This window comes from Balaenoptera acutorostrata, chromosome 4 (assembly GCF_949987535.1).
Source record: "Balaenoptera acutorostrata chromosome 4, mBalAcu1.1, whole genome shotgun sequence".
NCBI lineage: Eukaryota > Metazoa > Chordata > Mammalia > Artiodactyla > Balaenopteridae > Balaenoptera > Balaenoptera acutorostrata.
In genome coordinates this window covers 14,855,417-14,881,510 of record NC_080067.1, presented here as the reverse complement: position 1 = coordinate 14,881,510, position 26,094 = coordinate 14,855,417, and the positions used below count along the sequence as shown (strand labels likewise).

Sequence of the window (26,094 nt, the reverse complement as noted above, 5' to 3'; positions counted from 1 at the left end):
TTTCTCTGGACATTTGTGCCAGAGAATACAACTATCCTTTGCAGAACAGTTTCCTTCCAGCTGAATGAGAAGCCCGCACCAGGATGACCTGGTGTTCATTCATCAGTCAGTCTGGCAGCTGTCCCTGGGTCACTGTGAGTTCATACCCTTCTCTAGGCAGGCTCAAAAGGCGGGGTGATGCCCACAAGGTGAAAACCTGTCCTTTGAATGCTGCATCACTGAGAAATGCTGCATCACAGGGGATTGGCCTGGCATGCCCGCCCTTATTCAGCCATCTGTTCAGATGTTTCCACAGGAGTCTCTCTGTCAGCAGGGCCCATGGCGGATGAGGATAAATAGCAGCACGATTAGGACACCAGACACCAGGCAAAAGACAATGGCAAGCAGGTCATGGAAGCAACCTAAATGCCCATCAACAGACGAATGGATAAAGAAGTTGTGGTACATATATACAATGGAATATTACTCAGCCATAAAAAGGAACGAAATTGAGTCATTTGTTGAGACGTGGATGGATCTAGAGACTGTCATACAGAGTGAAGTAAGTCAGAAAGAGAAAAACAAATATCGTATATTAACGCATGTATGTGGAACCTAGAAAAATGGTACAGATGAGCCGGTTTGCAGGGCAGAAGTTGAGACACAGATGTAGAGAACAGACATACAGACACCAAGGGGGGAAAACTGCGGTGGGGTGGGGATGGTGGTGTGCTGAATTGGGAGATTGGGATTGACATCTATACACGATGTGTATAAAATTGATGACTAATAAGAACCTGCAGTATAAAAAAAACAAACAAAACAACTAATACTAAACTTTCATTGGGTTATTTGTATGGAAATATGTTAATATAAATGTTTCAGACATTACGTTAAATTTGTAAAAATCTTATATGTTCTGGTATAATGTTATAAGTCATAATTCTAGTTATTACTTTAAAATGTATATCTCAGAAATAACTAAATTTCCCTGTCAATTGCATTATTATGAACTTTCATCAAATCTTTAACTGTGGTCATTTTTAAGTCTTTGTCATTTACAGACAGTTCTGGGTGTACTCTGATGCTTTTGCAAATATGTTCCTATAAAAGGGTTTCATCTTCAAGGAATTCATGGAAAAGACTCTGACAAGTACAGGTTTCTGGTAACTGACTGTACTGCTGAACTGAATGAATAAGCATTTTCAGAACTCTAATGAAAAACTGATGAACTCATAAAAGGGCTAACAAAAGATCAAGATGAAAAAAGAAATTAATTACATGGGACTGAGTGAACTGATGAGGATGATTATAATTTTTGTGACTTTCTGTTTGAATTTAAAAAAAATCCCACAAGGACTCAGAGGCAAAGAATATATAAATCAATTTTCACTGCAAAGTAAAGGAGCTGTTACAGTGGAGGATTACTGGACTGAATGTCAATATTATGACATACTATGAGTGTGTTTCGTGTTTGGTAATTGCAATCATTGTTGCTTTTGTTGTGGTCATCCATGTACAATGCTTGGTGTCAGTCTATTTATCTCTTGTAAAAATAAAATACAGTGCGTGTGTGTGAAAAAAAAACAAGAAAAAAAAGACAATGGCAAGGATGATCCTTCCAACTGTGGGAAAATACGAAGAACATTATTGTAAAATAATGGATTAGGAAAACATGAAGATAATAAAATTAACTGATTAGGAAAATATGAAGATCACATATCAGTGCTGATTTCTGCCTTCATGTAAAATTTCAGTGGCATTTCTGAAACAGCCATGAAATCAGCATAGTGTGGTGAAAAGAGCACTGGACTAAGAAATAGAAAATGACCTAGGTTCCAGTTCCAGCATGACTTTTGACCTTTAGGCCTCAGCTCTTCCACTATAAAGTAAAGGTAATTGACTGAAGTATTTCTGGGGTCCTCTTTCAGCAATAACTTCATGCATTTTTCTACAGTTAAAATTATCGGGCCTCCCTTGTGGCTCAGTGGTTAGGAATCCGCCTGCCAATGCAGGGGACATGGATTCGAGCCCTGGTCCGGGAAGATCCCAAATGTCACGGAGCAACAAAGCCCGTGTGCCACAACTACTGAGTCTGCACTCTAGAGCCCGTGAGCCACAACTACTGAGCCTATGTGCCACAACTACTGAAGCCCACGTGCTGAGAGCCCGTGCTCCGCAATAAGAGAAGCCACCGCAATGAGAAACTTCTGCGCGGCAATGAAGAGTAGCCCCCGATCACCGCCACTAGAGAAAGCCCACATGCAGCAATGAAGACCTGATGCAAACAAAAATAAATAAGTAAATTTATTTTAAAAAATTATCAATTGTTCATGGTGTCAGGGTCAAAGAGAATTCTGAATACTCTACTGCCATCATTAATTGGGTCTAAAATAAATGGAATATCAATTTTTACTCTTAGAATTTAATTTTCAGTAAATATCTTTTAGAGAAGAAACCTGAGCACATGTTGACTATGGTAAGCATTATTAGGATAACTGTGTACTATTGCTATTTTGTACCTTTATTTACACATATCCCTTTGATAGCTGACCAGTCATGAAGCAGATATATGAGGTTGTTTTTTATGAGATGCTATTCATTATTTCATCTGGAAAGCTACTTCTCCCACCCAACACACACCTTAGTCCACTATAGTATAAACATCGTAAATATCAGCTTGCACCATCTCTAAATGTATGTCTAATTTTCATTGTAAAAATATGGGATTGCTAGTTGGTTTAGGCAATAGGAGAGGAAACATATTTCTAATCCTGGCAGCCCTGTCTACAGGACCTTAGTGCTCCATGGAACACAGTTGAAAATCACATATTTAGCCTAACCTTATCATTGTAGAGATGAAAAAAATGAGAAGAAGAGAAATTAGATAATTTGGCTAAGATGAAGCAGATAATTGCATTTGGGTTGAAATACATGAAGTCTTATAAGTCTCATGAGTTTAAAACCAATGACTAAAAACTAAAACTAATGACTTCAAAATTTAAATCTTCCCCAAACTCAAGGCTCAGATATCCAACTGTTTATTCAACTCATTCCCTGGGACATCTAATAGGCATTTCAATCTCAACAAGTCCAAAATTGAGCTTCTAGCCCCCATGCTCCCCACCAACCTCCCCTGCCAAATCTGTTCTTCCCACAGCCTCCCCCATCTCAGTTGATGGAAACTTCCTACTTCTAGAATCTCAGCCCCCAAATCTTGGAGTCTCCCTTGATTTCTCCCTTTCTCTCACATTCTATACCTAATCTGTCAGGAAATCCTGTTGGTTCTACCAAAAACTATATCCAGAAACCAATGATTCAGCCACCAGTCTGGTTTGAACCACCATCATCTTTTTTTTTTTTTTTTAAGATTTTTTTTTTGATGTGGACCATTTTTAAAGTCTTTATTGAATTTGTTACAATATTGCTTCTGTTTTATGTTTCGGTTTTCTGGCCACAAGTCATGTGGGATCTTAGCTCCCCAACCTGGGATCGAACCCACACCTCCTGCACTGGAACGTGAAGTCTTAACCACTGGACCACCAGGGAAATTCCCAACCACCATCATCTTTTGATGGGATCAGTACCATGCCCTCCGACTTGCTCCTAGCTTCTATCCTTTCTCCCTACAATCTATTTTCAACACAGTAGCCAAATGGCTTCAAATCAAATCATGCCACTCTTCTACTTAAAACAAAGTCTGCAATGAATGCTCATCTCACTCAGAATGAAAGCCAAAATCCTGATAACAGTTTACGAGGCTCTATATCATCTTGCCTTATTAACCTCTTGGATTTCCTCTCCTATACTCTCCCTTCACTTACTCTCTTTTGGCCACACAGGCCTTCTTGTTCCTCAAACATGACAGGCACTCTCCCCCTTACCACCTTTGCTATAGTTGTTACCATTGCCTAGACGTTCTTCTCACAAATCCCTGAACCAGGTAACTCCATCACCTTCCTTGCTCAAATCTTGTCTTCTCAACGAGGGCTTTCTATTTAAAAATGCAACCTATATGTCCTCTCCCCGCACCCATCCCCACTTGGCACTTGTGATCCTCACCTTCCAAAATACTTATTTATTATGTTTATTATTTATTATCCATCTCTCCTTCCCTCTAACAGAATGTATGCTTCATGAGGGGAGGAACATTTGTCTTTTTTGTTCATGAACATACCACAAGCACTTAGAACAGTACCTCACACATAGCAGGAACTCAGTAAATATTTGTGGAAAGAATTAAAGATCTAGAACTTATAGGTTATCAACTCTTAGTTCAGTGTTTTTCTCATGATGTCAGGATGCCTCTTGGTACCGTGAGAAGGTGAATATTAATCAAATTAGATCTTGGTGGACCAGTGCCATTAGCACTGCAGATGGAGTTAATGTAAAGTTGTAGGGAACTAAACAGAATTGAGGAAGAAAGGAAAGGACTAAATGAAAATGAGGGAAGAAGGCAAGAGACAAATGATTCTTTAAGATTAATGTCCATGGATGACTTTCTGTATTTGGAAATTTATTTTCAATTTATTTTTGTCCATGTTGTCATATGCTTTCCCAATCTTTTCTCTTCCTTTGTTCCTTCCTAGATATTCAGTGAGCACACACCATATGGCAGGTCAGCTGTGTGTTGGGTTCTGGGGTTTCATGATCCCTGCTCTTTTTTTTTTTAACATCTTTATTGGAGTATAATTGCTTTACAATGGTGTGTTAGTTTCTGCTTTATAACAAAGTGAATCAGTTAAACATATACATATGTTCCCATATCTCTTCCCTCTTGCATCTCCCTCCCTCCCACCCTCCCTATCCCACCCCTCTAGGTGGTCACAAAGCACAGAGCTGATCTCCCTGTGCTATGCGGTTGCTTCCCACTAGCTATCTATTTTACGTGTGGTAGTGTATATATGTCCATGCCACTCTCTCACTTTCTCACAGCTTACCCTTCCCCCTCCCCATATCCTCAAGTCCATTCTCTAGTAGGTCTGTGTCTTTATTCCCATCTTGCCACTAGGTTCTTCATGACCTTTTTTTTTCCCTCTTAGATTCCATATATATGTGTTAGCATACTGTATTTGTTTTTCTCTTTCTGACTTACTTCACTCTGTATGACAGACTCTAACTCCAACCACCTCACTACAAATAACTCCATTTCGTTTCTTTTTATGGCTGAGTAATATTCCATTGTATATATGTGCCACATCTTCTCTATCCATTCATCCAATGATGGACATTTAGGTTGCTTCCATGTCCTGGCTATTGTAAATAGAGCTGCAATGAACATTTTGGTACATGACTCTTTTTTTTTTTTTTTTTTTTTTTTTAATGAGGATCTTGAATCAGATGCGTATGTTTGATTGATTGATTGATTGATTGATTTTGGCTGTGTTGGGTCTTCGTTTCTGTGCGAGGGCTTTCTCCAGTTGTGGCAAGCGGGGGCCACTCTTCATCGCGATGCGCGGGCCTCTCTCGTTGCGGAGCACAGGCTCCAGACACGCAGGCTCAGCAGTTGTGGCTCACGGGCCCAGCCGCTCTGCGGCATGTGGGATCTTCCCAGGCCAGGGCTCGAACCCGTGTCCCCTGCATTAGCAGGCAGATTCTCAACCACTGCGCCACCAGGGAAGCCCTATGACTCTTTTTGAATTATGGTTTTCTCAGCGTATATGCCCATCAGTGGGATTGCTCGGTCGTATGGAAGTTCTATTTTTAGTTTTTTAAGGAACCTCCATACTGTTCTCCATAGTGGCTGTATCAATTTACATTCCCACCAACAGTGCAAGAGAGTTCCCTTTTCTCCACACCCTCTCCAGCATTTATTGTTTCTAGATTTTTGATGATGGCCATTCTGACCCGTATGAGATGATAACTCATTGTAGTTTTGATATGCATTTCTCTAATGATTAATGATGTTGAGCATGCTTTCATATGCTTGTTGGCAATCTGTATATCTTCTTTGGAGGATTGTCTATTTAGGTCTTCTGCCCATTTTTGGATTGGGTTCTTTGTTTTTTTGTTATTGAGCTGCATGAGCTGCTTGTAAATCTTGGAGATTAATCCTTTGTCAGTTGCTTCATTTGCAAATATTTTCTCCCATTCTGAGGGTTGTCTTTTGGTCTTGTTTATGGTTTCCTTTGCTGTGCAAAAGCTTTTAAGTTTCATTAGGTCCCATTTGCTTATTTTTGTTTTTATTTCCATTTCTCTAGGAGCTGGGTCAAAAAGGATCTTGCTGTGATTTATGTCATACAGCGTTCTGCCTATGTTTTCCTCTAAGAGTTTGATAGTGTCTGGCCTTACATTTAGGTCTTTAATCCATTTTGAGTTTATTTTTGTGTATGGTGTTAGGGAGTGTTCTAATTTCATACTTTTACATGTACCTGTCCAGTTTTCCCAGCACCACTTATTGAAGAGGCTGTCTTTTCTCCACTGTATATGCTTGCCTCCTTTATCAAAGATAAGGTGACCATATGTGCATGGGTTTATCTCTGGGCTTTCTACCCTGTTCCATTGATCTATGTTTCTGTTTTTGTGCCAGTACCACACTGTCTTGATTACTGTAGCTTTGCAGTATAGTCTGAAGTCAGGGAGCCTGATTGCTCCAGCTCCATTTTTCGTTCTCAAGATTGCTTTGGCTATTCGGGATCTTTTGTGTTTCCATACAAATTGTGAAATTTTTTGTTTTAGTTCTGTGAAAAATGCCAGTGGTAGTTTGATAGGGATTGCATTGAATCTGTAGATTGCTTTGGGTAGTAGAGTCTTTTTCACAATGTTGATTCTTCCAATCCAAGAACATGGTACATCTCTCCATCTATTTGTATCATCTTTAATTTCTTTCATCAGTGTCTTAAAATTTTCTGCATACACATCTCTTGTCTCCTTGGTAGGTTTATTCCTAGATATTTTATTCTTTTTGTTGCAATGGTAAATGGGAGTGTTTCCTTAAATTCATTTCCAGATTTTTCATCATTAGTGTATAGGAATGCAAGAGATTTCTGTGCATTAATTTTGTTTCCTGCTACTTTACCAAATTCATTGATTAGTTCTAGTAGTTTTCTGGTAGCATGTTTAGGATTCTCTACATATAGTATCATGTCATCTGCAAACAATGACAGCTTTACTTCTTCTTTTCCGATTTGGATTCCTTTTATTTCTTTTTCTTCTCTGATTGCTGTGGCTAACACTTCCAAAACTATGTTGAATAATAGTGGTGAGAGTGGGTAACCTTGTCTTGTTCCTGATCTTAGTGGAAATGGTTTCAGTTTTTCACCATTGAGGACAATGTTGGCTGTGGATTTGTCATATATGGCCTTTATTATGTTGAGGAAAGTTCCCTCTATGCCTACTTTCTGCAGGGCTTTTATCATAAATCGGTATTGAATTTTGTCGAAAGCTTTCTCTGCATCTATTGAGATGATCATATGGTTTTTCTCCTTCCATTTGTTAATGTGGTGTATCACGTTGATTGACTTGCATATACTGAAGAATCCTTGCATTCCTGGAATAAACCCCACTTGATCATGGTGTATGATCCTTTTAATGTGCTGTTGGATCCTGTTTGCTAGTATTTTGTTGAGGATTTTTGCTTCTATGTTCATCAGTGATATTGGCCTGTAGTTTTCTTTCTTTGTGACATCTTTGTCTGGTTTTGGTATCAGGGTGATGGTGGCCTCGTAGAAGGAGTTGGAGAGTGTTCCTCCCTCTGCAATATTTTGGAAGAGTTTGAGAAGGAGAGGTGTTAGCTCTTCTGTAAATGTTTGATAGAATTCACCTGTGAAGCCATCTGTTCCTGGGCTTTTGTTTGTTGGAAGATTTTTAATCACAGTTTCAACTTCAGCGTTTGTGATTGGTCTGTTCATACTTTCTATTTCTTCCTGGTTCAGTCTCGGCAGGTTGTGCATTTCTAAGAATTTGTCCATTTCTTCCAGGTTGTCCATTTTATTGGCATAGAGTTGCTTGTAGTAATCTCTCATGATCCTTTGTATTTCTGCAGTGTCAGTTGTTACTTCTCCCTTTTCATTTCTGATTCTATTGATTTGAGTCTTCTCCCTTTTTCTCTTGATGAGTCTGGCTAATGGTTTATCAATTTTGTTTATCTTCTCAAAGAACCAGCTTTTAGTTTTATTGATCTTTGCTATCATTTCCTTCATTTCTTTTTCATTTATTTCTGATCTTATCTTTATGATTTCTTTTCTTCTGTTAACTTTGTGGTATTTTTTTCTTCTTTCTCTAATTGCTTTAGGTGCAAGGTTAGGTTGTTTATTTGAGATGTTTCCTGTTTCTTGAGGTAGGCTTGTAATGCTATAAACTTCCCTCTTAGAGCTGCTTTTGCTGCATCCCATAGGTTTTGGGTCATCGTGTCTCCATTGTCATTTGTTCCTAGGTATTTTGTGATTTCCCCTTTGATTTCTTCAGTGATCATTTCGTTATTAAGTAGTGTATTGTGTAGCCCCCATGTGTTTGTATTTTTTACAGATCTTTTCCTGTAATTGATATCTAGTCTCATAGTATTTTGGTTAGAAAAGATACTTGATATGATTTCAATTTTCTTAAATTTACCAAAGCTTGATTTGTGACCCAAGATATGATCTATCCTGGAGAATGTTCCATGAGCACTTGAGAAAAATGTGTATTCTGTTGTTTTTGGGTGGAATGTCCTATAAATATTAATTAAGTCCACCTTGTTTAATGTACCATTTACAGCTTCTGTTTCCTTATTTATTTTCATTTTGGATGATCTGTCCATTGGCGAAAGTGGGGCATTAAAGTCCCCTAGTATGATTGTGTTACTGTCGATTTCCCCTTTTATGGCTGTTAATATTTGCCTTATGTATTGAAGTGCTCCTATGTTGGGTGCATAAATATATACAATTGTTCTATCTTCTTCTTGAATCGATCCCTTGATCATTATATAGTGTCTTTCTTTGTCTCTTGTAATAGTCTTTATTTTAAAGTCTATTTTGTCTGATAGGAGAATTGCTACTCTAGCTTTCTTTTGATTTCCATTTGCATGGAATATCTTTTTTCATCCCCTCACTTTCAGTCTGTATGTGTCCCTAGGTCTGAAGTGGGTCTCTTGTAGACAGCATATATATGGGTCTTGTTTTTGTATCCATTCAGCCAGTCTGTGTCTTTTGGTGGGAGCATTTAATCCATTTACATTTAAGGTAATTATCGATATGTATGTTCCTATTCCCATTTTCTTAAATGTTTTGGGTTTGTTATTGTAGGTGTTTTTCTTCTCTTGTGTTTCCTGCCTAGAGAAGTTCCTTTAGCATTTATTGTAAAACTGGTTTGGTGGTGCTGAACTCTCTCAGCTTTTGCTTGTCTGTAAAGGTTTTAATTTCTCCATCGAATCTGAATGAGATCCTTGCTGGGTAGAGTAATCTTGGTTGTAGGTTTTTCTCCTTCATCACTTTAAATATGTTCTGCCACTCCTTTCTGGCTTGCAGAGTTTCTGCTGAAAGATCAGCTGTTAACCTTATGGGGATTCCCTTGTATGTTATTTTTCCCTTGCTGCTTTTAATATGTTTTCTTTATATTTAATTTTTGATAGTTTGATTAATATGTGTCTTGGCATGTTTCTCCTTGGATTTATCATGTATAGGACTCTCTGTGCTTCCAGGACTTGATTAACTATTTCCTTTCCCATATTAGGGAAGTTTTCAACTATAATCTCTTCAAATATTTTCTCAGTCCTTTCTTTTTCTCTTCTTCTTCTGGGACCCCTGTAATTCAAATGTTGGTGTGTTTAATGTTGTGCCAGAGGTCTCTGAGACTGTCCTTAGTTCTTTTCATTCTTTTTTCTTTATTCTGCTCTGCAGTAGTTATTTCCACTATTTTATCTTCCAGGTCACTTGTCCGTTCTTCTGCCTCAGTTATTCTGCTATTGATCCCTTCTAGAGTATTTTTAATTTCATTTATTGTGTTTTTCATCTTTGCTTGGTTCCTCTTTAGTTCTTCTAGGTCCTTGTTAAATGTTTCTTGCCTCTTGTCTATTGTATTTCCAAGATTTTCGATCATGTTTACTATCATTATTCTGAATTCTTTTTCATGTAGCCTGCCTATTTCCTCTTCATTTGTTAGGTCTGGTGTGTTTTTACCTTGCTCCTTCATCTGCTGTGTGTTTTTCTGTCTTCTCATTTTGCTTACCTTACTGTGTCTGGGGTCTCCTTTTAGCAGCCTGCAGGTTCGTAGTCCTTGTTGTTTTTGGTATCTGTCCCCAGTGGCTAAGGTTAGTTCAGTGGGTTGTGTAGGCTTCCTGGTGGAGGGGACTAGTGCCTGTGTTCTGGTGGATGAGGTTGGATCTTGTCTTTCTTGTGGGTAGGTCCACGTCTGGTGGTGTGTTTTGGGGTGTCTGTGGCATTACTATGATTTTAGGCAGCCTCTCTGCTAATGAATGGGGCTGTGTTCCTGTCTTGCTAGTTGTTTGGCATAGGGTGTCCAGCACTGTAGCTTGCTGGTTGTTGAGTGAAGCTGGGTCTTGGTGTTGAGACAGAGATCTCTGGGATATTTTCACCGTTTGGTATTACGTGGAGCTGGAAGGTCTCCTGTGCACCAGTGTCCTGAAGTTGGCTCTCCCACCTCAAAGGCACAGCCCTGATGCCTGGCTGGAGCACCAAGAGCCTTTCATCCACACGGCTCAGAATAAAAGGGAGAAAAAATAGAAAGAAAAAAAAAGAAAGAGGATAAAATAAAATAAAACAAGATAAAATAAGATAAAGTTATTAAAGTAAAAATATAAAAATAATTATTAAGAAAAGAAAGAAAAAAATTTTTTTAAGTTAAAAAAAAAAACTGACGGACAGAACCCTAGGACAACTGGTGAAAACCAAACTATACAGACAAAATCTCACACGGAAGCATACACATACACACTCACAAAAAGAGGAAAAGGGGAAAAAATAACATATCTTGCTCCCAAAGTCCACCTCCTCAATTTGGGATGATTCATTGTCTATTCAGGTATTCCACCGATGCAGGTACTTCAAGTTGTTTGTGGAGCTTTAACCTGCTGCTTCTGAGGGTGCTGCGAGAAGTTTCCCTTTCTCTTCTTTGTTCGCACAGCTCCCAGGTTCCAGCTTTGGATTTGGACCTGCCTCTGCATGTAGGTCACCTGAGGCCATCTGTTCTTCGCTCAGACAGGACGGGGTTAAAGGAGCAGCTGATTAGGGGGTTCTGGCTCACTCAGGCCGGGGGGAGGGAGGGGTATGGATGCGGAGCGAGCCTGCAGCAGCAGAGGCCGGTGTGACATTGCAGCAGCCTGAGGCGTGCCGTGCATTCTCCCGGGGAAGTTGTCCCTGGATCACGGGACCCTGGCAGTGGCGGGCTGCACAGGCTTTTGGGAGGGGCGGTGTAGATAGTGGCCTGTGCTTGCACACAGGCTTCTTGGTGGCAGCAGCAGCAGCCTTAGTGTCTCATGCCCGTCTCTGGGGTCCGCGCTGATAGCCGTGGCTCGCGCCTGTCTCTGCAGCTCGTTTAGGCGGCGCTCTGAATCCCCTCTCCTCGCGCACCAGGAACAAAGAGGCAAGAAAAAGTCTCTTGCATCTTCGGCAGCTCCAGACCTTTTTCGGACTCCCTCCCGTCTAGCCGTGGTGCACTAGCCCCTTCAGGCTGTGTTCACGCCGCCAACCCCAGTCCTCTCCCTGCAATCCGACCGAAGCCCGAGCCTCAGCTCCCAGCCCCCTCCCACCCGGGCGGGTGAGCAGACAAACCTCTTGGGCTGGTGAGTGCTGGTCAGCACCTATCCTCTTTGCAGGAATCTCTCCTCTTTGCCCTCTGCACCCCTGTTGCTGCGCTCTCCTCCGTGGCTCCGAAGCTTCCCCCCTATGCCACTCGCAGTCTCCACCCTCAAAGGAGCTTCCTAGTGTGTGGAAACCTTTCCTCCTTCACAGCTCCCTCCCCTGGTGCAGGTCCTGTCCCTATTCTTTTTTCTTTTGCCCTACACAGGTACATGGGGAGTTTCTTGCCTTTTGGGAGGTCTGACGTCTTCTGCCAGCGTTCAGTGGGTGTTCTATAGGAGCAGTTCCACGTGTAGATGTATTTCTGATATATCTGTGGGGAGGAAGGTGATCTCCACGTCTTACTCTTCCGCCATCTTCTCCCGGTACCCATGATCCCTGCTCTTGAGGTGATCAATATCTAATGTGAGAACCAGATAGATAATTATGAGATGATGTGATAAATAGTAAAATAGCGGTGTAAAAGATGTGCCATTTGAACAGAGAGAAAGTTGAAATGAACAAAAAGTGTTCTATTTGGAAGAGAGTTTGGAAAGTCTTCTGAGAAAATGATAAGATTTGAGCTGGCCTTTGAGGTAAATAAAATTTTGTCATGAGACAGAATGAATTGCACGAAAGTGTCTTTGGGAAATAATGAGCAATTGCCTGTGCCTGGAATATAGGTTGTGGCGAGGTGAGACCAGATATGTAGGTTGAGGTTCAGGTTTTAGAAGGTCTGGTTTATCATGGGGCAAATGGAAATCATCAGAAATTATTACACATGGAAGTGACATGGCCCAGCAAAACTGGAAAAAGAAAAGATGGTGGAGATATTCTCGGCCTGATAGCTATTTAAATCCCTTTAACAAGATACTGAGGGCTCAGCACTGGAAGTGCGGCCCTGAGAATGCAGATGAGGGAATTCAAGAGATACTGCAAAGTAGAATTGAAAGGCTTTGTCATGGACTAAATATACTGGTAAAGGAGACGTTGTGGTCAAGGCCACCCCATGGGTTCCAGGTTGGGTGAATGAGAAGATGATTAGGCTGTGAAGTGAGATTTAAAGCACATTAGAAAGGATCCATATGGAGTAGAGGAGATAATAAAATTTGTTTCAAATGTAGGATTAAGATGGGTTAGTATCCTGGTAGAGATGATCAGTAGGCAGCTGGAAAAAAACAGGTCTAGAATTCTATATATAGATATGAAAATAAGGATTAGAGAAGTAGAAGATAGAGTCCTGGGTAATACTGACGCATGGTGACTGGAATGAGGAAACAAGGGACACCATCATTTAGGGGGTTGGTGGAAGTTACCAATCCAACAAAAACTCAACAAAATTCTGAGTACAAAAAGACTCAGAAGAGATTTTTTTCTCTCTCTCTTTCCTTCTTCTTCATGCTTATTTTTTAAAATTATATGCTCCCTTGTACTGTAAAAGATTTTGTGAGTTTGATAGAGGAATGTCCTGGAATCTGAGAAAAGAGAGTGATTAATTGTATCTTACTTCAAAGAGGTCTAATGTGGGTAATGACTGACAAGATGTCCTACTACATGGGGACACATGAAAGCTGCTGAAGGCAGTGTGAATTGGTACTACTTTTTGGAAAACTCTTCTGGCAATATGTGTCAAAATCCTCTTCCTGGTGCCATTAATCCCCAAGTCCTGTCTACTCTACTTCTTTTCTCCCTTTGAATATTTTTGCTTTTCTCCTTCACTTTTACCAATTTTTTGGGATTATTTCAACAGCTTCCTAACTGTTCTTGCCTCACCCACTTTTCTTCAATCCATTCTCCCCACTGGACCCAAAGAGGCCTGTCTAAAACAAGAGGCGAGTCACATCATCGGTCCGCTGCCTAAAATCTTTTAATGACCAGAACTACTCAACTTGACCTACGAGACACTTAATGCCTGCCTCTTTAGCATCTTTGCACTCTCACTAGACATACTTTTTCCAGTACCTAAAATGCCCCATGCTGTCTTTAGCCTCTTGGCCTTTATGTATTTTCCCTGTTTGTCTATAACATTCTCCTCTCTCCTCATTTCCACTCACCTAGTTAATTCCTTGTCTCCTTCAGGTTTTTGTTTAAACATCTCCCACTTTGAAAAGACTTTTCTGACCCCTTAGAATTAGGCTAATTGCCTCTGCTATATGTTTTTATAGTTACCTGTGTGTTCTTCATTATAGTACTCACCATGCTGGATTGTTTGAGCTTGTCAAATTCTCTATCTCTCTGTCTTCCTTGCCTGCCTCCCCACATCCGTATCAAGGTCTACAAGTCACATGGGGAGAATTTTCTGGTCTTGCTGCTGTTTCCTTATCAAACTTAATGCCTGCTACTTAGGCACATATCAAGTACATAATAGGTACTGAATAAATATCTATTTTTTACTAAATGTTCATATACTTTGACCCACTAATCCTATTTTGAGGTATTTGTCCTAAGGGAATAGTTCACAAGACAGCATGGATGGAAAGGGAGGAGGATATAGTGGAAGTATGGTGTTGGAGAGTGTTATAAGCTTGAATCTCGACCCTACCACTCATGGTTCTTTTGTGAGGTTCAATTTTCTTCCCTATAAAATGGGGATGTGTGATTTTGACAGGAAAAGGGAAAGAGGCCACTGAATTAGGCATGGATGACTTTCAAAAGGGAAGTTTCAAAAAAGAGATGAAGGAAGGACGAATATCATTTTACAGAATAGTGCAGGAGTGAGAAGGAGAGGAGGAAATAGAGTTGGAGAATGTAAATTTTTAGTTTGAGAAAATTGGGATTGAAGAGAATGAGATGGAGCAGGCACTTGAAGGTGCTCTTGATGAGAAATTTGAACATTTTCTTAGCAGAGGGGTCAGAGCCAGAGCAGAGGAAGAAAATGAAGCTAACTATGAGATTCATCGAGGTCCAAGGAGACTGTAGAGGTGGGATCATATGCCTGAGGAGAGGAATTAAGTTATTCAAGGAGGAGCATGTTTTCCTGAGGGACAGCAGGAAAGGCAGGTGAAAGCTACTGAGATATTTTGAGGCAGGGACAGGAGAACTGAAAGAGTTTTCAGTGGATTATTTTGATCTTCTCAGGACACCTCATGAGAATTAAAGAAGCCAAGATGGAATTAGAAGTTTGGGAAAATCAACAAGACCTTCCTGTAGAAAACAGGGAAAGAGTCCAGTAATGGTGAATACATTTATCATACTGTGTTGAAAGATCCAGCTGAGGTTGGACTAGAAATGTCCACATTCATAGTTTGAAATGGTGATAATTGGTTTCATTCAGCTCCACTCAGCAGATCAGAACGCAGAAGCTGTGTGGTTGATTTGATCTAGGGGTGGGTATCGGTGAAGCAGTCAGGGTATGGGGAAGGCCATTATTATGACTGTCAGAATTGCCTAGGTTGAGGGCAGGAGTGGGGGTGATGAGTGAGTTGGGGTTTACCAAAGCAAGTTACCAATGTCACTAATGAATGATGAGACATCTCCTGGGAAATTCATGATAGTAACAAGGATGTGAAAAAGGTATAGTAATCAGATGGCCTCATCTCTGAGGAAGGAAGCATGCTGGAAGGGATATCATTGAACAGGGGCTTTAAATAGAAATGGGGGAACAGGAGAATGCCAAAGTGACTATGCTGGAAACAGAGGCCAAAGACACAGACACGGTGGTATAAATATACAGATATATAGTCAGTGAGTGGGTCTTTACAGTGCAGTTACATTCAAGGCTCATTCATAGCTTCTCTCCCCCATTTACTGAACAACTGAGATCCAGACTTCTGACATCCGGGCCCAGCCATGAGGAAATCAGGCTAGGTATGGAGGGTGGAACATTTGTTCAATTAGCAAATATTAATTAATATTAATCAGCATTGCCTACTGGCTGAAGATTCAAGGAGGAAAAATGTATGGATCCTGCCTGTAAGAAGTTCATAGTTAAATCTTGGGCATGTGTTTACGTGCTATAGATTCTCAGCTTTACAAAGATTATGAGGGGAAACTGGAACTTCCTACCAGTAAATCTCTTTCCTACCAAATAACTGGAGTTGGAGATTGAGGTAGGGTTGGGAGAATGCAAGTGAAGAAAGTCTGACTGTGTTAGTAAAATTTTGGAATTAAAGAAGCATTTTCTAAAAAAAGAATTTTATTATTTTCCAGTAACATAGTATGAAACTTAGACTTGTGAATTTCTCAGCAAAGGCTCTGGTTAATTTAATTGATATGAGAATGAAGTTAGTTGGGCCTACCAGCACTAGGTGAAAACACTGCTCATAGGTATAAGGAGAATTTCATGGATGGAAATACCCTAAGGAGTAGGGTTGTCAGGCATTCTGTATATACAGGATATGTCCTGTTAATGGTTTTGTACTGCTTCCTCTACTGGCTTTCTCAGGGCACTATTAGTGTCTCAAATTCAGCTTTTTTTCAATAAATTATAAAAATTCAGCAGTTAGAGCTATTTATCAAATTTATCTGGGCATCCTGTACTTTTATTTGCTATATTTGGTGGCCCTACTAAAGAGTCATTCAATCACTACCACCTTCCATTCTTCAGCCTGCTCTGTAGAGTCTCTGCCAAGGCAAGTGGGCATCCACCCCAATGGACATTTCTGGTCCCAGGGATTGCCCAACATTGAACACAATCTGTCTTCCTGAAATGTTTACCTGCTGCCCCTCACATCACTCTTTGAGACCGTATAGAACAAATCGAATCCTTTTTTCCTTAAAGAAGTTCAAATATTGAATTCACTTTGTTGGAGACCACTTCGTGTTACAAACTTTCTATGAACTAAAACCAGTGGTGTGCTGGTAAACTGGATTTTAAAAAAACCCCAAAACAAAAACCAAAACTCTAATTTGTGGCATATGCTGTTTTCTGTGGTGAAAATACTCCTATATGACACCATGACCAATTTCAAACTGCCAAAGTGAAGTCGTTGATCTCAGAGTTGGGAAGTGATACATACTTTCTACACTTGAGATCTGTATGAGCTAGTTCCAGCACACCAATCCCTAAGTTTTTGTTTTTTTTTAATTAATTTATTTATTTATGGCTGTGTTGGGTCTTCATTTCTGTGCGAGGGCTTTCTCTAGTTGTGGCAAGCGGAGGCCACTCTTCATCGCGGTGCGCGGGCCTCTCACTATCGCGGCCTCTCTTGTTGTGGAGCACAGGCTCCAGACGCGCAGGCTCAGTAGTTGTGGCTCACGGGCCCAGCTGCTCTGCGGCATGTGGGATCTTCCCAGACCAGGGCTCGAACCCGTGTCCCCTGCATTAGCAGGCAGATTCTCAACCACTGCGCCACCAGGGAAGCCCCCCTAAGTTTTCTTTTTATTAACATATTTTGCTGCTTAATTATATTTCACTCTACTTGGATATTGGATTGTTGATTTTGGTCTTTTGAGGAAAAGAATTCTACAAACATATTGCAGGTAGATTTGATAAGAAGAGGTGACAGATGGCTGTGGAGAATGAAGGAGAGAGTGATAACCAGATAACTCCCAGGTTACTGGGTATTGCTGTTAATCGAGATAGAAAGAGTAGGTTCAGGGAGGAAAGGTAACTAATTTATACTATCATGAGCAAATATTTATTGAGCACGAATCCATGCGAGGCACGGGCACTTCTGGGTGCTGAGAACCAATACAAGAGAGAATACCACAAATAAAAATCCTTGCTCCTGTGGAGATGACATTTTATCTCATTAAAATTGGCCCCTTGAAGGAAACCTGTGGAAATCTCTTTGGACCCTGAATCTTCTGCCAAGTAACTCCCCTATCCTTTCCAGCTTCAAGCCACTAGTACATTTGATAAAGGCCTTTTGAGCACCTTGTACCACACCACTAGAAGAAACCTCCATCCAAATTGATTCCATATGCTGTCAACCCTTGTAGGAAGCTTTCCCTGACGCTTCTTACTTCCTCCTTCCCTCCAAATCCAGGTAACTCTATTCCCATAGCAACCCCTGGAGTCATTAGACATAACCTTGTAATATGTATCTCTTTACTTCCCCACTACACTGTAAATTTCCAGAGGTTGTTTTCTTAGCCAGTTCCATCTTAAATAGATGAAGCAGAGCCATCCATCAGCTTAGCCTTTATCTGAAGTAGCAAAGTCCAAACTAAATATATTTTTAATTTACAACATTCATTTAAACCAAAGACATTTTACTTTACATTAATATTTTCCCTCTTGTTACATTAAAATAAAACCCCAAATAAAAATAGAGCCCCTAAAATCTGTCCTTCAGGAATTTAATTCTAAGTAAACACACACACACTTTTTTTTAAAAAGCATTATAAAAGTAGTGCTTTTGAACTTCCTAAAACGACTTTATTCATTATCTTTCATTTGGCTTACATGCATGGAGGAGAAATGATAATTAAATGATGGCCCCAAGGCCAAATATTTACTTGGAAAAGAAAGAACACAAATAAACACATCAATTGATGTCGTATGTCAGTCATCCCATGACCAACTAGGAGAAAGAATGGCTTTATTCTAGACTCTGGCATCCAGTAGAAATCATCTCTAGAAACTGTTTCATCTTTATTCATGCTGGTAATGTAGCATGGTGCTCTCTAAGCGTGTTGCATCTGCACATGGCAAATCTACAGGACTCTAAAGGGTGTTATTTGAATATGATTTCTTCGTTTATAGTAAGTGGTTTCAGCAGGACCTATGAGTTTGCTTAGGTTTTCTGAAGATACCAGAATCGAAGCCTTATACATTCCTTTTGTCCTCAGAACAGATATCACACCCACACTTTCAACATTCCAGTAAGTTTTTTCCTGGGAGGTATTCAGAACATTCTTACATTTCTAATTTTGTTCCAGTTTGATACATGTTCCCCGAATTGCAATTCTTTGATCCCAAGTAAATGATTTCTGCTTCATTACTGCCTCCTGTGTTTATGTAGGTTGACAAGGTTTATGACAAGTAGGGGCAGGGCCAGGTGAAGAGGTAGGAGTTGCCTGAAGTCTCTGAAACATACAATTATCGCCCAAAACCTACTTCCCTCAAAGATGGGGTTGAGGCTAGTTTATATTCTCAAAGCACCATCCGTCTGGAGAAAGGGTGTTCTGCCCTCTCTGCAGAGCTCCGTGTGCACCCTAATCCATAGCGTCCTCAGTACCTTCATGGTTGTTCATGGCACACTCTGTGGACCAGTCTTGGGGGATCACAGGGGCAACCAGCTCAGCAAACTTTGTCAGAGGGCAGCTGGGGGTGCAGCCAGGCAGCGTGAGGGAATGTGGTTCGTGCTGCGTCTCATTCCGATAGTACATCTCTATGAAGTACTCCCTGGTGGAGGAAGGTAGAGGAACAGGAGGAAAGACCTCTGTTAGTTCTGTGTTGTTGAACTGTCATTGAATTTCTTTCTACTTAGCCTGTACCATGTCAGCTGAAGGACTAGTGGAAGAATTTATGGGAACGAGTGGATATTAGCCAATTTAGCTGTGGGAAGAGGGGGACTGGGACAGGTGGGCCAGATTGGGAGGGTGGAAATGGGAGGGCTGGTTTGTTAAATGACCAGGGGCATGCGAGGCAGGGATCAGGATGCTTAGTCAGAGAAGGAGCTGAGGGGCAATTGTTGGGGGAGCTGGGGGTGATCTGGTGAACCTTCGAGTAAGAAGTGGGGCACAGGTGGGATGTTGGGTTTTCTTTCTCCTATTCTCTCTCTTTCATGCTTCACATTTGCTCTTTTCTTTTCTTTTTCCTCTCTCAATATTTCTTTCAGTCTTCCCCCTGAATGAATGTATCTTCCCTCTCCTTAACCAGGCCAGAAACATGGAACTGAATAATATATAACATATGTGCTTGAATATACAGCAAGACTTATAAAAATGATACCTCAGAAAGAGGGGGTGGATGTGTATTCAAGTCCTTACATTTGCTCATGTTGAGGAGGGATCTCTCACCACTTTATTTAAAAAAAACAATACACTGTTTAGGGAAGGACCACTGGCCCAAACCAACCTTGTAAAGCTAGTACAAGCTGTCTATGGAAGTCATTTGCCAAAGAGACAGGAGAGAAATTCAAGTATAGTAACCTCACAACTGCAATTTTTGGATGTTGTTATAAACAAGCCTTTCAAATAAATCACTTTAAGAAACTATATAAACAGTAGTAACCACAAATATTCCTTTATATGTTTCTACAAACTTCCCTAATATTATATGAATGAGCACTTATATCTTGGAATAAGTTTTTCAGTGACAGTATCCTTTATCTCATGATAATATGGCAAAGATGACTAATAGTCCATCAAAATTCATGATTCTCTTTACATAGAATAAAGTTACAGCTGAGAAGTGAGTACACTTCCCAGACTCCCTTGCACTCAGGAGGGACCAAGTGACTAATTTTAGCTAGTATCGTAGAATGTAAGTAGAAGTGACATATGCCTCTTTGGGGCTGAGGTGCTTGCTAAGCAGATTGTCTTCTCCACCCTCTCATTCTTTCCTACAAGCTCTCTGCAGGTGAGCACAGCACTCTTGAAGACTGTAGGTCAAAAAGATGGAATCCTGGGTCCCCAAATCACCATGTGTGAATCACACCATGGATGAGTCACTTCTTATTGGCCAGGAACATCTGCATTGGACTGTTAGATGAATGAGAAAGAAATCTCCATTGAGTTAAGCTTTTGAGATTTGAGGTTCATCTGTACAGCAGCCAAAACTACCCTTATTAATTAATATATTTGGAAAACGTTTTTAGGGGACTCAAAATTGGCTCTGGTGGTAAAGACACAAGTAAAGGTTCATACAAAGAGTTCGAATAAAAGTGTTTCATAAAATATGAAAGTGAGAAGAAGCACTATTTAACTTAGTGAATTATTATAGTATATGATTTTAAGTTTATGTACCTAACCAAAAATGGAATAGTTTTAGAATATATTTAGCTATCTTATCTACAACCTTAAAAGTTTATATGTTTAAGGTGAATAAAAATCTAAAAATTCTCTTTTTCTATCTCTTTATTTTCTCATAGGGATAAAGTGGGATCACCTTACACGGAGGATCCCCTAATTTGCAGGTATATACATATGCCTATATTTGTTAACTTGTATTCTCCTTGTTCCTAATCTATAAGCAAGCAAGTTTAACTTTCGATACTCTTCTGGAGTGTTAAAAAAATCTTAATATAACAACAAACTTGACTTCTGCCTGTGAGTGACAGTTGGTTACTTTTTTTTCTGTTGTTCAGTGTCCTTAGTTGAAAAATACCCCACACTTGATTCATAATATGGATTTATTCAAGGTGGTGAGAGAGCGATTCAGTGGAACAAAATGCTGCAGTGACCTAAATAAAAGCAGGCTCAGGACTACCGGGTACAGAAATCAGAGAGGAGGGAGGCTCGAGGAAAGTGGGTAGTTTCTTTTGTCTTATCCCAAAGAGACAGTGCCTACTCCTAGAGCTGATCTTGGAATTTTCACTGGATTTATTAACTCTGTGCCTGAAGCCAGTATTGACAGAGCACTTGTTGTCCACAGTCTTCTCATTCCCATTTTCGGCTCTGTTTGGATTTTCTCCATGTTATGGGTATTGTCTCTCCATTCTGACTCTAGATATTTGAGAGCAAAACTTGCTAAGACCACATTTCAGTTCTAGTTCATTGTGCTTGGCACCCAGTTAGAGGTTCAACAAAGGATGAACTTACCTTTCCCTAACTGTGCAGAACTCACTTTCTTTGTAAGCAGTGAAGATGTTGGTAGAGAATAGGCCTCTGTGTTGCTATTTTCCTACTCTACAAATTCAGGTGGCCAGAAACCTATAGCCAGGACTACAATTTGCAAAAAGGAATGCAGGGTGCCTTGTTTAAAAATTATTACGAATTTCAGAATGGCGACACTGGGTCATTAAACCAAGCACGGGCTCTTCTGAGCACAGGGCCCTGTGTAATTGCAATCAAGATTGTCCTGACTGCGGCTATTGTGAATGTCGTAAGGGGAGAGCAAAATGCACCTCCCTAGCTAACCCTGAAACAAAAATTTGGGGTCCTTGCCCTAACTTAACCCCTGCCTTGTTCTTATTCCATCAATAATATTCAAGAGGTCTTTTCCTCCCAACGAGAATGCCAGTGTCACAGCAGATACAAATTTTTGGTATGACCTTGGCTATAGTGACCAACTCTTCCTGGTTTGCCCGGGGCTTTCCTGGTTTTAACAATGAAACTTACATGTTCTAGGAACCTCTCCAGTTCTGGGTAAACTAGGACACTTGGTCTCTCTAAACTTGGCCTTTCTAGTGGGCTTGAGCCAAACCTTGGTCAGCTGGGGAGGGCCACACCAGATTACAAAGTGGTGAACACTGAGCAGAGGTTGTACTTTAAGAATCCTACCTGATGGATATGAATTGCCAGAAGCTGCATGGATATGTTTGACATCTTTAATAGAAAGAACATTATTTATAACCATCAACAAACTTAATTTTTCTCTTGGCATCTTCTACCAGCCTGTGTTTTCCAAGAGAACAGTGTAATGTCCTCATCCTTCTTAGAATACCTTAATCTTTTTTTTAAAAATGTAATTTCTGTCACTTAGGGTGGTTCTTTCAAATTTTTCGTCTACTGTGTCTGTACATTATTTCCCAATAAAAGTCATCATGAAAACAAAGAAAAAGGAAGTCATGACTAAGCAAAGATAGTGTTACTCACCACCATTCTTCCCTCTGAATATAAAACCAAACCAACCAGATAGACAGACAAAACAACTCTTAAGTCAATAACAACAATAATGATAACAAAACCTGGGGTCCAGTGATATTAATTTTGAAAAACCCCTCTTAGACACTTACCCCTTCTCAAAGTACAATTCCATCAAGTGGCAGGATGCATGGGGAGGAAGGATTCCGTTGTAAACATCTAGTGCCATCTGTAGGGCACTCACAGTAGTGTCATGCTACAGAGATTTGAAACAAACATTTTTGATCTTTATCTCTGGTTCAAATTTACAGTCAACTGATGTGTATCAAGCATTTGTAGAGCACCATGATGGTTTCTGATTCAACTAAATTTCCCATACCTCCAATGACTTAAGAAGTAGAGAGGGAAAGGACAAATTTTGATTGTGCATCTACTGGGTGCTAGGCAGTGAGATTTACATACATATAATTATTTCCTTTCAAAAGATGAAGAAACTGAAATCCAAGGAAATTAAGTTACTTGGGTGGAATTCCCTGGCTGTCTAGTGGTTAGGATTGTGCACTTTCACTGCTGAGGGCCCGGGTTCAATCCCTGGTAGGGGAACTAAGATCCCACAAGCCTCGTGGTGTGTCCAAAAAAAAAAAAGAAAAAAAAAAAAAAAAAAAGAAATTTAGTAACTTGCTTTATGTCATATATCTCCAAAGCGAAAGAAAGTAAAATCTGAGCCAAGTCTTCTGATTTTGTCTTATGCCTTCCCCAGTAGAACATCTCTCTGTTTTAGCCTGTTTCATTGATTTTCATTAAATTTTAAAATAATTTGGCACACATTAATGCTAGATTATATTTTTTTTTACAGATTAGCATCATCTGTGATTTTAAAGTTGGGGAAGAATATATGAAGTTACAAATGTTTAGACAGAATAAAATGTAAGGAAGTAGAGTGTGTAGCTTAAAAAGAATTGTTAAAGGTTTATCTCGGAATAGCTGGAAGGCATAGGAGACTGGTTTTCAGCCCCAGTTTTGCCACCTATTAGCTATCTAATCTTAAGAAATCCTCAATTTTCATATCTACAAAATGGGCATAACATTTGGTTTCCTAAACTCTATGGCAGCATATACATACTCAAAGGGGTTAGAACTGATTTACTAGAGAAAAAGAAAAAAAAGGAGTGACAGATTTATGACTTGCCAAAAGTCACACAAGTTAGAACTGGAAACCACATTAGAAACTAGAAACCCTGAAAGAATCAATTAATTTCAGGCCTACTTTTATCAAAGAAGCACTGCATTCTGTTCCCTCCATGAGCTTGTTATCTAGTCTATACCATTTAGAACCCCAGATGATAAACTCCCTGTATCTTTAATAACCTCTTCCATCTTCTTACAGAATGAAACCATGGCTTTCTCCAGCCAGACCACATCTGAGAAATCCTCTGTCCCGCAGAAGTGGATGGGAGACCGACTTAGCCCTCTATGTCCTGTTTCCCTGCTCATCCCAGACTCCAGGGACACCCATTTCAGTGCACAGTACACCTCTAGAATTCTCCCCCGACAATGTCTCTTTCCCTGGCTCCTGCTCCGAGATGGATGTCTTCTCCAAGATCTCTCTCTTTCCTTTCTGCACCCAACTGTAGTTCTGACTTCAAGTTGTAGCTTTCCTTCCCTTTCCTTCTTATATCCCCTTTACTATCTGAAGTTTCCTCTTGGATGCAGCTGGCATTTCAAACCCAACTGCCTAATGGTACATTCACCTGACCCATGACCACCTCTATTAATGGTTCCACCCTCCTTCCAGTCATTGAGGCTTGAAACATCACCTTCATCTGTGGCTTACCTTCCAGACCATTGCCCTCTGCCCACATTCCAATTCATCACCAAGTCTTGTACACTCAGCTTTCCTTGTAATTCTCCTATCACTTTCCCTCTCCTGTTCCTGTTCTGGTTTTAGTTTGGAACAGAAGTGATGTTTCCCTTCTCTGAGGCACCAAAGCACTGGCTTATATGACGCTGCGATTCTGCTTTGCATGGTATTTATGTGCTTACTTTTCTTCTTGTCAGTATTGAACTGTAAATTCCTTGAGAGCCAGAATTATGTATTTAACTTTAAAGAATTTGAACAGGGAAATGATGATGAAGAAGATGAGGGTCCCTCCTGAAAGAGCTCACACGCTTGAATAAACAGATGCTGAATGGGAACAAAATACTTACTGCAGAATACATAATGAGTTTTCTGTGGTTCAATGGCTGAGTTGCACTCTTCATGTGATAGAGGATTTCTTTGACCAGGACACCTTAAAGAAGATAGATCAACAATTGAGCTGAACCAAATATGGGCTTATATTTTAGTTCATAAGCTTTTTGCTCATACATACAGAGATTCTCTCTGCCAGGATTCTTAAGACTTAAGAAGAGAGGGCAAGAACTCATTTTGGTGGAGCATCTGCTGTGTGCTAATAGTGTGATTTGTATACATTATTTCACTGAATCCTGACTTCTATCCCCATTCATAAGTGAGGAAGCTGAGGCTCAGAGCCATTAAGTGACTCACTCAGCTGGGGAAGGAGAGCTGGATTGGCATGTTAGGACTCTAGTATACCAGATTTTGTTAAAACTCAAGTTAGGAGGTTGATGAACTTGGAATTTCAGACAGCTTTTTACAGATAGTTGTTAGCCATTGCTCTTGTCCAGGGCAGGTCTGAAATGACAGAGCATTTCATCCCTCTGGCAGCCACACCTGTGAGAGGCCAGGGGAGAAAGCAGCTCTCTGGATGTCTGCAAGGGTGCACACTGTCTTCTGTGGGCCATTGCTCCAGGTTACTCTGGGTGTCACTACTAGGGGGGTAGCCAGCACTTTTAGTTTTCATCTGAGGGCTCCATCTGTCATCAGTAGAGGAAAGCTTTTGCTCTTTGCATCTGTTGCTCCTGAGGTGGTAAAAGGCAGACAGACACAGCAGAGTCTCCATCCCATCAGCAGACACTGAGGCTGAGGGTACCTCGTGGTGCAGGTGCTGTCCTGAGGACGTGCTGCCTCAGGGGCTTCCACACCATCCACCAAGGACTCCTTGTGTCTCTGTTGGTCATCTCTCTACAGTGCATGTGGTGTCCTCACTTAAGGATGACCAGTTTTCTTTTGTAATGAGCAGGGCATTGATGTTAACAGACTGATTATGATCCCAGACTCTGTGGTCCACTCAGCAAAACATGCACTGAGCAGCTACGATGGGTGAATCAGACATGGCCCCTGTCCTCAAAAAGCTCATAAAACAGTGAGAAGAGACTGTCTATTGGTCTGTGTACCAATAAGCACAATAAAAGAGGGAGGTGATCTGCTCATTCCATGGATGCTGAGGCTTCCTTGACTAGGAATAGAGGGAGCTAGAGGCTACACCTCCCACAGGTCTGCATCTTTCTGCTTCAGGGAAAGTTGCCCTCTGGGAGCCCTTCAGAGCTTAGGCTTGATCTTCAGGCCATGATGGAACTAAACTCTGTGGCCGAGTTTCTGGGAGTCATGACAGCCACCTTCAATCAGCAACTTGTCCGTTGTCAGCAGGTGCCTTTGCAGCAGCTTTCAGTGTTGATGACGGAATAGAGCAACTCTTGGTTCTGGGGTGCTTGTGCAACTTGTCCCAGGAGAAAATAAGGGTAACTATTATAATCATCCACAGGCTCTGGCATGCCAATAGTCATGTTTTATACGAGGGGAAACTGAGGCTCAGAGAGGTTCAGCAACTTGTCCAAGATCATACAACTTAAGTAGAGGGGCTGAGTT

The 26,094-nt window shown here is 40.6% G+C and overlaps 1 protein-coding gene across 2 annotated transcripts in view; it reads right to left on the bottom strand.

Moving 5' to 3' along the window:
- Positions 1-17,996: 17,996 nt before the first annotated feature.
- The window catches only part of ACP3 (acid phosphatase 3), a 37,375-nt gene continuing 29,277 nt past the window's right edge, over positions 17,997-26,094 (bottom strand). Inside the window, exons 8-10 of one of the 2 annotated variants that reach the window (XM_007180936.2) lie at positions 24,534-24,616; positions 22,478-22,581; positions 17,997-18,981 (exon numbers count right to left, since the gene is read on the bottom strand). In XM_007180936.2, the coding sequence (XP_007180998.1) occupies positions 18,792-18,981; positions 22,478-22,581; positions 24,534-24,616 (377 nt within the window). In that variant the 3' untranslated portion in view covers positions 17,997-18,791. Of the gene's footprint in view, positions 18,982-20,205; positions 20,283-22,477; positions 22,582-24,533; positions 24,617-26,094 lie in introns of those variants that run through there. The other variant, XM_007180937.2, reaches the window with a different exon arrangement.